This window comes from Chenopodium album, chromosome 24 (genome assembly GCF_948465745.1).
Source record: "Chenopodium album chromosome 24, dcCheAlbu1.1, whole genome shotgun sequence".
Taxonomy (NCBI): Eukaryota; Viridiplantae; Streptophyta; class Magnoliopsida; order Caryophyllales; family Amaranthaceae; genus Chenopodium; species Chenopodium album.
The window spans coordinates 34,489,582-34,502,678 of NC_137857.1; the positions used below are offsets into that span (position 1 = coordinate 34,489,582).

The window sequence follows — 13,097 nt, forward strand, 5'->3', positions numbered from 1 at the left end:
GTTTAGCTTGGCAATAAAATATAATATGGAAGGCCTGTAGAATGATAGTGTGGGTGGTTTCTTCATATAAGATTTTGTGGACTGATGCTAGCATATGCTACGTAAGTGTAACGTTCAGTTAGTGGTAAAGGTAGAGGTGTGAAAGAAATGTAGGCTTTCTTCACTATTTAGGGCATGCGACTCTTTATTGTACTACATTCATTTGGGACACCAGAAACGTAACTTCTGATTTGATGTATAGCTGTTTCTGCTTTCTGTTTTAACATGTTGTCAACATGACACTACCCGGGCGAAAGAAGAAGGAAAATAATTGCACATTTCTCAGCTGATCATGGTCAGGGGCTCAGAGCCAGGCGGCCAGCCATAAAATCTGCATTTTGACTTGGTATATCATGGACAGGCCACATTCTGAAGGAAAACGAAAGTGTGCCTAATCCCGGTAAATAACAGCAGACTGCCAAAGCCAACTACAGTAAAATGCATTAGGTTGCACATCCTTTGCTGCTTGAAATAGTTGCAGATAATTAACAATTGAACTTTGTAGACCACCTCAGATGCAGAACGGATCTCAATGGCATTAGAAACACATCTATAAGACTATAAGTCATGAAAATTAACTACCAGGAACCAAAACTACAAAGACATACGTAGTATTTCGTTCTGGGGATAGAATGATGCTCCATAAAGAAGCTTTTTTGAAGAGATCAGGGGCCTAACAGTCACAAGTGAAACCAAGCAATAGCATTCATTATGAGTTGGTGTTGGCAGCTGAAACTATTACTTGGTTTGACCTTGCAAAAGACTGCACTTGTAAAGAAAATCATGTCAATTGGTCATGGGGGCAGCTGCATAGAATCAGATCGCTGCAGCATTTTTTTGCAACCTTGAATTTGTTAAGACCACATGTAATGCCCAAATAAATTACTCGAGAAGTGTACTTTTTACATTCAAAACCTTGATTATGAATGGCTGTGATGATTTTGAAACTTCATCGAATTAATCAAATCATTTAATTATGGTTTCTTGAATACTTGCAGTTATGTGTTATCTCATAGTAATTCAATTCAAACTATTTGGATGGAGGGGAAGTTTGTTGTGAGAATACTGAATTGAATAGCAGAGAACTCCAGAATCTTCATAGTTTCTTTTCAATATCCATTACATTTATAAAGGCAGAAGTGGTAAAGGCGAAAGAAGAAAAAAAAAATGACCATAACAGATCTTACTTTTAGGAATGCTATACAGAAGGAAATGGTGAAGGCCACTACAAATTGAATTCAAGTAGTTGCTAATGCAAACTCGAGTACTCAACAACACAGTATCATTATCACTTGGGTGCATGAATAAAATTTGACATCCCATTGCTTGTGTATTATCTTCCACGAATTTATGAAATAAATCTGAATCTAAATCACACAGACAAATCATTCGCTTCAAGGACCATTCACCGATGTCATAATTCTTAAATCTTAAGCTCCCAAACCCCACTATTTTGTGGTCAATACTAGCCTGAAAATATCCACTTGGTTCAGCTGCAAAGCATTTGTAGCAGGGCCGTCTTTAGACATGTTTTTTCTCACACACGTAACAGGGCTCCCCAAAATCAGGGCCCCATAATTTAAAAAAATTAAGATCATAACCTTACAAATTCACCTTAGCTTCTTCCTCGTAAAATACCATCATTTTCAAACTAAAACCTAAAAATTCATCTTTGATTATGAAGATATAATTATGGATTTTGCTTCAAAAAATATTAAAAGGATGACACTTTTTAAATAAAAAGTTTTTGTTTGTTGTTTTATTGAATTGCTATTAAACTTATTACTATGAATATTTAAGCTCTATAATAATCTGTAGTACTGTACTCGAAAAAAAAAGCCATTTTATAATAATAATATTTTTAACCTTTTAAAATAGTCCTTCAAAATTAAAGAGCCCAATTTTAAAAGTTAGAACAGGGCCACCAAATTGTCGGAGATGGCCCTGATTTGTAGTGCTGTACTAGTAGTATTTGCCACTCAGAATTCCAACAAGTCCAGCATGCACTCATTTTAGAACCATCACATGAAGTTATCTGAATGAAATGGCTATTGAAGATCCCACTCTTCACTGTAGCAAGGATAAGAGCGTGCCACGCTCTTCCCATTAGGGCATTTATCATCTTATTCATAACTTGAAATAAAATTAAAAGAATACTAACTTGAGGTTAAGGCAGAACTACTGGGATAGATACATGAATCCTCATCGCAACCTTGAATGTGAAATGCAGAGAAAAGGAATTCTTCATTCTCCTCCATTCTCTTGTTCTTTGACTTCTACTGGTTGTTGATTAACCAATCAGCTGAGAAGCATATTCAGGCTAAGATATTACTTTGGTCACAACGCTATTGCTAGCAACTTTCTGCCTATGCATAAACCTGAGATAAGTTAGTATAATGCAGAGAAGGCAGAGGAAGCCAACCAAGAAACACATGATGCTTCCAAGAGTTCAGTAATTCTGTTTATGCTTAAGTTCATCACTCAGGTAGATGATCAATTGATAAATAATTGCCAATCTTTAATGTTTCTTGATTATAATAACAAGCTGTGGCATGAAATAATTATCCCATCCCCATTTCATTACTGGCAAGGAATAACCTCAGCCAACTGCCAGCATGTGTAGCACTTTAGTCATACATTGCCCACCAAAAGTTGGAAAATTCAGTCACCAAGGATTCCCGGAAGCTGTAAATCTCCTCAATCTAAGCACTCAATAATGTTGAGGTTTATTCAGAGGCTCCAATATCAATCAAACTCTTAGTTGTGCATATCACATCATCAACTGATACAAACTTTTGGGATTCTGCTTGCGAGAGTAGTGATTAAAAGCACTTGTATTAAACACTTTCAACTTTCAAGCAACTCCAAAGTGTTAAGTAATTATCACAGTCAGGACATTCAAGAAGACGGAATTCACAGAGACTGATGGTCCTACTCATTGTAGCAACGCTATACACAAAGTTCATGTGAATATCTCATGCATTTGTGGCAAGATAGACAAGTTCAACGAATATGTAGAAAGTTCAAATCACTATCTAAAAACAGATATCAAGCTTTTGTAAGTTTTTGAGCTTGGCTTCAGACCCATTTTCAGCATGTCATCATGAACTTGCATGGCCTTTCTCATTTCCTTTACTTGAGACAATCCACTAATCATAACTAAAAAGCTTGCTCTGTTCACCACATTATTACTTCTCATGCATTCAAATATTTTGAGGGCTTCGTCAACCCTCTCTTCTGTAAGCAATTTACGAAGAAGTATATTATAAGTAGTGACATCCCATAATATCTCAGAATTTCCCAACTTATTATGCAACAACAGTGCCAAATCAATCTGACCCGAGGAGCAGTAATGCTTTACCAATAAGCGACAGCAAACAGAATCCGGTAATATATCTGCTTTTAACATTATATTCAATAAGGCTTCTGCATCTTTCCAATTGCCTTCCCCACCCAGCTTCATCATAAACTTCGAAATTCCTGAAACAGAAGGGCTAAACCCTTTCACGATTAAACGTATCAACAATTGGTTCACCTTTTCTGATGGAGTCCCCTTGCAAAGACTTTCAACCAATTCTTCATAACAACTTTTATGCATCACAACTTTCTCCTTCGATATTATCTGATACAACCCTATTAATTCATCTACTCTCCCTCCTTTGCAAAATGCGCTAAGCATACACTCGAAAGTTGCATTTGCCAATCCAACTCCCTCATCTCGTGCTTTATTGAACAAAAATTCAGCAGCATATGAGTTTCCCACTTCACAAAATTTCCTAATAACATCATCATACTTCGACGACAGATACTCAGGAAGCCATTTCCTATCTCTCATTGCGCACATAACCGTGTCTATAACATTTGTATACCTAAATTTACAAGCTCCATCAAGAATAGAGCCATAGGTGCAAAAACCTGGCTCAAGATTTCTCTCACACATCTCATTTACTTGATCAATTGCAGCTCCAAAGTTACCAATTCTGCTATAACCATCAATCACTAAATCGAAAACAGCCGAATTACAAACACCCGAATCCAACAGCCTAACAACATTCTCAAATTTCCCATTCTTACAAAGAATCCTAGCTATAACAGTCCAAGTACTCATATTTGACACAATCCCATTTCTAATCATTGAACCATACAAACAATAAGCTAATTTAAACTCACTAGCATGGTCTAAAACATCAAGCACAACATTCATACTACTAGTTTTAGGCAAATAACCACATGATATAACTTCTCTATACACTTTTAAGCCATCAAAATAGAAACCCTTTTGAGCATAGCACTCTATAATTGAACTAAAAGCAAGAGGTTGCAAGTTTGTACCTTTACAAGCCTGAATCATAGAACACACAACTTGGGTTGGTGGGTTCACCCCAATGAATGAATCCAAAATGGGTTTAACTGGGTGGGTTTGACCCGAACCGATTAAAATCTGGAAGATTTTGCAGTGGATTTTGAGGTCTGGTTGAAACCCAACAAGATTAGATTTTGCCCAATTGAAGAAACTGAGTGAAATTTCGGGGTTTTCTTGGGTTTTGTGAAGGATTTGAAGGAAGACTGTTGGGGTTAATTTAGAAGAGAGATAAAGGGTTTTGAGAAGAGATTGCCAATTATTTCTTTGAAGAAGAATGGAGGAGATTTGTGAGATAAGTTGGCGTTCTTGGGCTTGGATTCTCCAAGTAGATGTAGTTGGTGAAGAGGTTGATGGTGATTTTGCAGAGAATAATTTGATGAAATGGTAACAATGGAGTGTTTTAGTGATGGACATTTGTGTTCTTCATTCATGTGAATGAAGATTGTTAGAGCTAAGGCCTAAGGGGATACAAAAGTGTGTTTTACTAAGGTAACTAGTGTATGGCCTAAGTGATGTTCTAGGGTTGTTATTTTTGAACACTTGTAAGTTTTTTTTTTGAAGAAAATTTATAATAGTTTTTCATTAAACCTTTGAATAAATTATTTATAGAACAACTATCGATTAAATATACAAACGTGTTCCTGTCAAAAAAAAATTATATAAACATGTCCTTTGTTTATAATTTATAATATAATGAAAATAAAGTCATAATTATTATCAAAATAATTAAATAACTAAATATTATCAAAATAATTAAATAACTAAAATTAATTTATAACAATCGTTAGTTTTTCTTGCTTGTATGTATTACCTCCATTAGCATAATTGGCAAAAAATAGGATTGATTTTTTTTTTTTAAAAAAAAAGAATTGCAGTTATTAAATGTTTAGATCTCCATCCAATCCATATAATTATATATTTATGAATCGAGTATAAAAGCATGACTAATATATGGATGAGATGGTAAGACACCTAGTGCATATTTTTGTGGTTATGACTTATGAGTTCGAATCTCATGATCTGATGGACATTTTTATTAGAATATGCTCATAGTTGAAAGATGACATGGCGAGAGTGCCACGTGACACATAAACGTTTTTAGGAACGCTTTTTAATATATAAGTATAGATTCATTATTTCCATTAATAAATTAGGTTTACCCTTTAGTCACAGACTCACGGTATGTCTCTTACATCCTCGGTTGTTTATTTCACTTGAATAGCAAAAATCAATATTTGTACACTTTTAAAAGCGAAATTGCAATCTATGTTTTTATTTAGTTTTTGTGATTAGTGTCGTTTTTAAAAGAGTGCAAGTATCAATGTATTTATAATCAAGACAACATAGAAATATTGTGAGCATCAACTATAGTGCCCCTTTATTTTGAATGTATTGCAATCAATCGCTATAAATAACTATAGTTCTAATGTAACACAAAGAGAAACTCTCAAAAAACAAAAACATTGTAGTAAAAGCTTCATAACATGAATCAAGAATTTTTTCCAGTGCTACTTCCTATCCTTAATTAAAGCGCGAACTAACACTTAACATCCCAACCCAAAATAATCGATGCAAAACAATGACTGATTAAGACTTTAATGGTTTTACTTATTGATTAATGATAACCAAGATTTGTTAATAATAACCAAGGTTTGCTATGAGGCACACGCTACACATGTACTGTACATTTTGTATTTTACACGCATAGCGTGTAGCTCTTAGCTTGTTTCATTAAGGAGAAAAACATGGCAAGTCTTATTATGTTAGGATCAACAAACTATTCAGAACCAAAGTATTTACTTCCAGAATTGAAAAGACAAAACAAAATTTGAGTCAAATCAAAGTATAGTGAAAAGTCCATGCCTTTTTTTTCATCATATATACTAGTAATATATTCAAAGAGTCCTATGAAAGAAAAGAATAATATTTTTTTTTTTAATTTTGAATAAAAAAAAAATGGTTAGTTCTTAGCTAGTTAATTATCTGTTAAATCTTTGATTTTTACTTACTGTATTTTTTACTCCGTTTGAAAAAAGAAAAAATATGACGGCTGTGGGATTTGAACCCACGCCCTTTCGGACCAGAGCCTAAATCTGGCGCCTTAGACCACTCGGCCAAACCGTCTTGATGTTTATTATTAGCTCATTCAATAATTTATATATTAATAAAAGTAATTGTGTATATTCTGTTAGTCAAAACTTCCATATTCTTGAGGACCAATATTTTATTTTGGTCACATAAACTATTATACTGCACTGCACTAATATTTCATACAGTGCACTAGTGGATCATAATTATTATCACCAAAGCATAACTAAACCTAGCTTAATCACTTGTATTATTCGCATAATTCTAATTAACACCTTCAGCACCGACACATGGGATCATGGGAGTTGAGATGTCAATGTAAAGCATATCACATGTTACTTGCATTATTTTTTATTGAACTTGTTATTTATATCCTTTGACTTCTTTCTCTTTGAAATTTAAAAAAAAAAAAAAAAAAATATATAGAAAACTGTACTCTTTATTTTGAAGTGTGTATATTAATGAAATAAAATAGACCTTAGTTAGTTTTTTTTTTTTTTTTTTTTTTTTTTTTTTTTTTTTTTTTTTTTTTTTTTTTTTTTTGTTAAATGCTATTGATCAACAAAACGGAATATTATACATGTGATTATGTTGTAACTAATACATACACTGGAAAAAAAAATGGTAGGGAATGACTGTCATATAAGTTTGGCAAATTACTTCATTGTACTCTAACAATCGGATTTAGGGTAATTTCATGTTGGTATGGGTGTGTAGATTGTTCATTTGATTTATAAAGTTATGATGTGTTATCACTCAGCTTTATTAGCTAGATACTCTAGCGATGATAATAAATGGGGTGTTTATAGTTTGGAGTTTTGATTGATCATGCATGTATATATGTAATAATTATATTGTTCATTAAGAAATCCTTTTTCATTAAGGAGTTCTTGATATTAGGTGTATTATTATTGTCAATTTGCCTAGCCTAAGCCTAAGCCTAAGCGGCTAAGCCTAAGCATATAAAGACTGTGAGGGCGGGGATACATCTAACCAATTTAACCTAGAAGTTGAAGATTGTACTCACTATGTTATTAGTAATACTCAGTAGCTTATAAATCGAAACAATATAACTTTCATTTCAAAAATTATACTTACATCACAACTAAAGGTTAATTAATCGCCTTTTGAGATTACAAAAAAGCTTAAAATGATGTTTACATACGAATAGAGAGAGTATTGTTTTGTTTGTTCTCGAAAATTTGACAATTTAACTATAACAAGCAACCATGCCAACCAATAATGGAACAATAATCATGATTAGAACTTAGCATAGGCTTTGCTAATCACATGGAAACTGAACTGGCAAGACTTAGCTTATGTTTGGCAAACCAATTAATTAAAGAAGCAGTGAAATTATATTGCATTATATAAAAGCAGCTTCATAGCTCTATCTTTATTGGTCCTTATTATATATGCATGTAACCGATGAGCATGTTGGTCATTTGTTATCCAAAGTTATTCCAGCTAACTTTCACCTGTCTCTTATTGGTAACTTGCACTGTCCTTGAGACAGCCAGAAGACAAAATCTTTTGGGTTACAAACTTAATTGGATTCTTTAATTTTTGATTAAATCTCTTAAACACATGTAATTAGCACTCCGTACATTGTTTGTTTAGAAGATTAAGAACTTTATCGATTCCCCAAAGTGGATGAAACTCAACATTATTATTCAAGATTATAAAATTTCTATGTTAACCATTTAAATAATTAAATGAGATCAAGAACATATTGTATCATTGTATGATCTAACCAAAGTTTAAACTTTGTATATCATTAGGCATCAGGCTAAAATTTTTTGTGGAATGTTAAACTTATAGTATATATAGGTTTTAGACAATACTACTTATAATTTAACTCTGAATGTGCAAAACAATTTTAGAAAAATTTATGACTAAGGGCCTGTTCTCTTACGTTGAAATTCAGTTCAGTTCAGTTCAGCTGAGTTCAGTTCAGTTCAGCTCCTAATTTCCTTCTCTTATAAAATATTCATTTCAGTTCAGTTCAGTTCAGTTCAGCTGAGTTCAGTTCAGTTCAGCTGATTTCAGTTCAGTTCGTTCATTTCAGTTCAGTTCGCTGAGTTCAGTTCAGTTCAGTTCAGCTGAGTTCAGTTCAGCTGAGTTCAGTTCAGTTCAGTTCAGTTTAGCTGAGTTCAGTCAATGAGAACAGGCCCTAAGTCACGTTTTGTTTTTGAAGGTTTTAGCTAGCAATCAAAATTTTGGTTAACTTGCTGATCCATTGACGGTATCAAAGCTAGTATGACAATAATATAATGTTACATTTCCAAATCTCATTTACGACTTTTTTCAAAAGTGGAAAAATTAGCGTTGGAAGATTCATGCTTTTCACATTTCAAACTGAAATACTCTTATGTGAGAAGCTATAATAGAATATAAAATTTATTATACAGTTTTAAGTTTTAACCATTAGCTTTGATTTCGTCTGAGTTTATGATTTGACGTATACGTACTTCCCTCGTTCATTTATTATTGTAGCGATTGGAGTTTACTTCAACATCTTAACGCAAAACTTTGACAATTATTATCTTCAATTATTAGTAAAATTATGAAAAGTTGATATTTTAAAAGTTTAACTCAAACCAAATTAAATTGAATTGAAACTCCTCATACATTTAATGTTCATTGATAAAAGAAAAGATGTTATAAAAATAGTGTCAAAACTCAATTAAGGAGCATTACACAATTACAATAATAGACTACTAAATTTGTGCCATGTAGCAATAACCACATCTCTTAACTTTATTTTTTTTGAGAACCCAAATCTCTTAACATAGAACAAGATCAGAGATCAAAACCGACACATTCATTCCAGTTGGCAAGGTGATGGTGAAAACTTTAGGTTAAATGATAAAATTAAATAATTAATAATAGTCATAGTATATTACTCGTAGTATTATTAAGTTAATGTAGAGGGCCAATGAAAGTCTACTTCCTAGATCACGTTCTTACATAGTGTTGATACAAACAATTGGGCCCCATTTTATATGGTATTTTTACGACAAGAGATGGTGCCTTTTCAATGGGCAGCCTGGATTTTCTCATTTTTCAATTCTCAATAATCCATCCATATATTCTATGTCACTTCTACTCTGTCTCTACTTGCTATTACAAGCATATTATTCATTATTGGGCAGTGAGTTTAATTTTCTACCAATGTCAATAATTTTATAAATAAGATTTATTAAATTGTGTGGTAATTCGTTTATTCTGTAATGGGTTCGAAATCTTGGAATATATACATGTGAATTCTGACCATTTAATCTTCACTAGCTAGGATGAATTATTATGATTTTTTTAGTGGCAGAAATTCTAGGTTTATTGAATAATGATAGTGTAGATGTAATTTGATCTCATATATTGTCATATTGGATATTATCGGTATCTCTTAAAATGTTCTCCATGATCAAATACTGTAATTTTGTGTGTTTTGATTTTTTATTTTTTTTTTTTTTTTTTGGGAACTCCTCTCAAAGGGAGTGTTTTGATTGTTGGTGACATGACAATAAAAATCACAAATTGTTTTGATTTGTTACATCTATTAAGCCCAAAAAAAGTTAGCTATTTCAATTTTATCATGTGTTCTTGTCTTTGTCTTTTGAAGCTTTGACCGTTAATCATGAAATCAAACATTGGGTTGCACCCTAATTAATACATCAAATCTAATTATGTAATGCGTAAATTTCTACATAAAAATTAAACAACTTAAAGCGAAAGACACATACCGCCCTTTTTCATTTCTTCCACATGACAATTTTTCAATTAACACACAATTTCACACACAAAAAGTACTCCGTAATACATACTCCTTTAGCTTAAAGTATCATGCCATTACCATCAACAAATTAAAATTTGCTTGATTAGTGGCATAAGTAATCTAATTACCCCAGCCCCCCAAAATAAATTGTGCAATTGGGAAAAATAATTGAATAAATGAGAACATTATTAAATAAACAAACAAAAGTAAACCCCATTAATTATTTTTTTAAAAAACCTCTTTCACACCCTAACTTCACTATACAAAGCAGAGTCAATTTAAAAACAGAGCATTGATTACTCTGCTCTTCCTCAGAGCTCAAGTGAAGGGAAGAGAGAGAAAACTCAAAATCCCATCAAAAATGGAGAACAGAGTATTTCAAATGGCAATTCCTCTGTTCTTTGTAGCTTTAATAGCTACCCTTCTTTCATCATCTTCAGCTGTTTCATTGACAAAAGGATCATTTGATGATAACTTCGACATCATGTTTTCTGAGAGTAATTTCAAGACTTCTGAAGATGGGCAGATCTGGTATCTCTCCTTAGACAAAACAAGTGGTAATTATAATTTGTTCATGCTTACATCACACTCTAACTCCGCCTTTAAAGTTTTTCTTGTTCTGACACTTTTCTGTGAGACAATCACCGCCTGAACAGGAAGAATTTTTAGAGACGGAAATACAGAAATTAGGTTTCTTTGAACTTAAGTCATCATTACTTTTTGGTTTCAGGATGTGGGTTTCAAACAAAACAGAAGTACAGATTTGGGTGGTTTAGTATGAAGCTTAAATTGGTGGGTGGTGATTCTGCTGGTGTTGTCACCGCTTATTATGTAAGTTCTTTTCGTTACCATTTATTCCGCTCTATTTGGAATCAATAGTTACGTAGATGGTGTAATTTGAACTAGTAATGCGACAGCTAAATCCGAAATGAGATAATAATTTATGTTTATTTATTGCAGATGTGCACAGATGTTGATGCATCACCAACAAGAGATGAGCTAGATTTTGAGTTCTTAGGGAATAGAACAGGGGAACCATATATAATTCAAACAAATGTGTATAAAAATGGAACAGGAGGAAGAGAAATGAGGCATGTATTATGGTTTGATCCTACTGAAGATTATCACACCTATTCAGTTCTTTGGAATTCCCATCAAATTGTGTAAGTTTGATTTCTTTTCTTGTTTTACTTTATTGTTAGAGTATATAATCAAGGTTCTCTTAGACTCCGACAATTTGATACTTCATCACACATTGTTATTTCCAATGGTCTTATCAATAGTACTCCTTATTAACTAGGAGTAGTTTAAACAAATTGATGTTGAAGGGTAGCTATCTTGTACGTCACTTATAAACAAGGCAATTAAGTATAAGTTGATAATGTTGATTGCACCCATTTGAGATTCAATCTCGGGTACTTGGTTTGAATCACCGCCATCACGTGTTATGTTTAAACATTACTAATCGTGGTGTGTTTGATAAGGTAGTGATAAACAATAATATGGTTGGAAATGAATGGGTAAATAATATAAAATCCTATGAAAAATTCGGTAATGTTGATTTATTTACAAAAATGTCATGATGATTGAGATATTTTGTCGAGTTGTTTACAGATAAATTTGTATTTTCTCCTTCAAAGCATCCTTTTTTCTAAAACTATTCGTATTTTTTGGACATGAACAAATTTATGATCAATCTCTAAAATTTATTCTTATTGCAAACAGATTTTTCGTTGATCGAGTACCAATAAGAGTATACAAGAACAATGGCAAACCCAACAACTTCTTCCCCGACGAGAAGCCAATGTACTTATTCTCAAGCATATGGAACGCGGATGATTGGGCTACAAGAGGTGGTCTTGAGAAAACCGACTGGAAGAAGGCGCCTTTCGTGTCCGCCTACAAGGACTTCAGCGTCGATGGGTGCCAATGGGAAGACCCTTACCCTGCTTGTGTATCAACCACAACCAAGCATTGGTGGGATCAAGCCCCTTCTTGGGAATTAAGTGATTCTCAAAAAGAGGATTTTGCTTGGGTGAAGAGGAACCTTGTTACTTATGATTATTGCGAGGATACTGAGAGATATACTACTCCAATGGAAGAGTGCTCTTTGAATCCTTGGAAATAATTTTACATGAAAATACAAGCAAATTTTTTCTAGCAAATGTATTGTATTGGCTTATAGTAATTCTTCAATCTTCTTATGTATCAATTTTGAGCTTTTTATTGGGCTATTAATTGTGTAATTTATTATTCTTTATTTATTATTTATAACAAAATTACTTCATGAATATGGCTTGCACATTACTCAATATATGGAAGATATAATTGGAGTACAGTATCATGTACTCCATCCATCCCATAATTATAGGTAAATATACTATTTTAGGTGTCTCAAAATGTTCCTCCCATTACTAAAAATAATATCATTACTTACTTTTTAGATTTTCCATATAAGTTACACACATACCTAAAAAATCACTACTTACTTTTTAAAATTTTCATACAATATTCTCTACTTTTTATTATCCCCATACATACACCATATTTCACCTTTTATCTTTTCCATACAATGTTCCTATACTTATTTACTATTCCTTAAAAACCACATTTTTTTAGAGTTAGGCCCTGTTCTTTTCACCTTAAAAAAAATAATATTAAGTAAAAATAATTTCAGTTTAGTAAAAAATAAGTTCAGTTCAGTAAAAATAAGTTCAGTTCAATAAAATTCAGTTTTCTTAAAAAAGAATTATAATAGAAAATCAGTAAAAATAATTTAAGTTCAGTAAAAATAATTTCAGTTCAATAAAATTAAGTTCAGTTCAGTAAAAA

General features: G+C 32.5%; 2 protein-coding genes and 1 non-coding gene across 3 annotated transcripts; 1 reads left to right on the forward strand and 2 right to left on the reverse strand.

Moving 5' to 3' along the window:
* Positions 1 to 1,180: 1,180 nt before the first annotated feature.
* LOC145611704 (pentatricopeptide repeat-containing protein At4g21170-like) lies at positions 1,181 to 4,859 on the reverse strand. The gene has a single exon (XM_081667054.1). The coding sequence runs from the start codon at positions 4,814 to 4,816 to the stop codon at positions 3,071 to 3,073; it is 1,746 nt and encodes a 581-aa protein (XP_081523180.1). The 5' UTR covers positions 4,817 to 4,859; the 3' UTR covers positions 1,181 to 3,070.
* A 1,587-nt stretch (positions 4,860 to 6,446) lies between these two features.
* TRNAL-UAG (transfer RNA leucine (anticodon UAG)) lies at positions 6,447 to 6,526 on the reverse strand. Its single transcript has one exon. It is a non-coding gene; the product is annotated as a tRNA-Leu (tRNA).
* A 4,022-nt stretch (positions 6,527 to 10,548) lies between these two features.
* Positions 10,549 to 12,556, forward strand: LOC145612235 (putative xyloglucan endotransglucosylase/hydrolase protein 8). The gene is made up of 4 exons (XM_081667613.1): positions 10,549 to 10,822; positions 10,996 to 11,096; positions 11,226 to 11,428; positions 11,991 to 12,556. Exons 1-4 carry the CDS (start codon positions 10,627 to 10,629, stop codon positions 12,391 to 12,393), a joined length of 903 nt encoding a protein of 300 aa, XP_081523739.1. The 5' UTR covers positions 10,549 to 10,626; the 3' UTR covers positions 12,394 to 12,556.
* Positions 12,557 to 13,097: the final 541 nt, after the last annotated feature.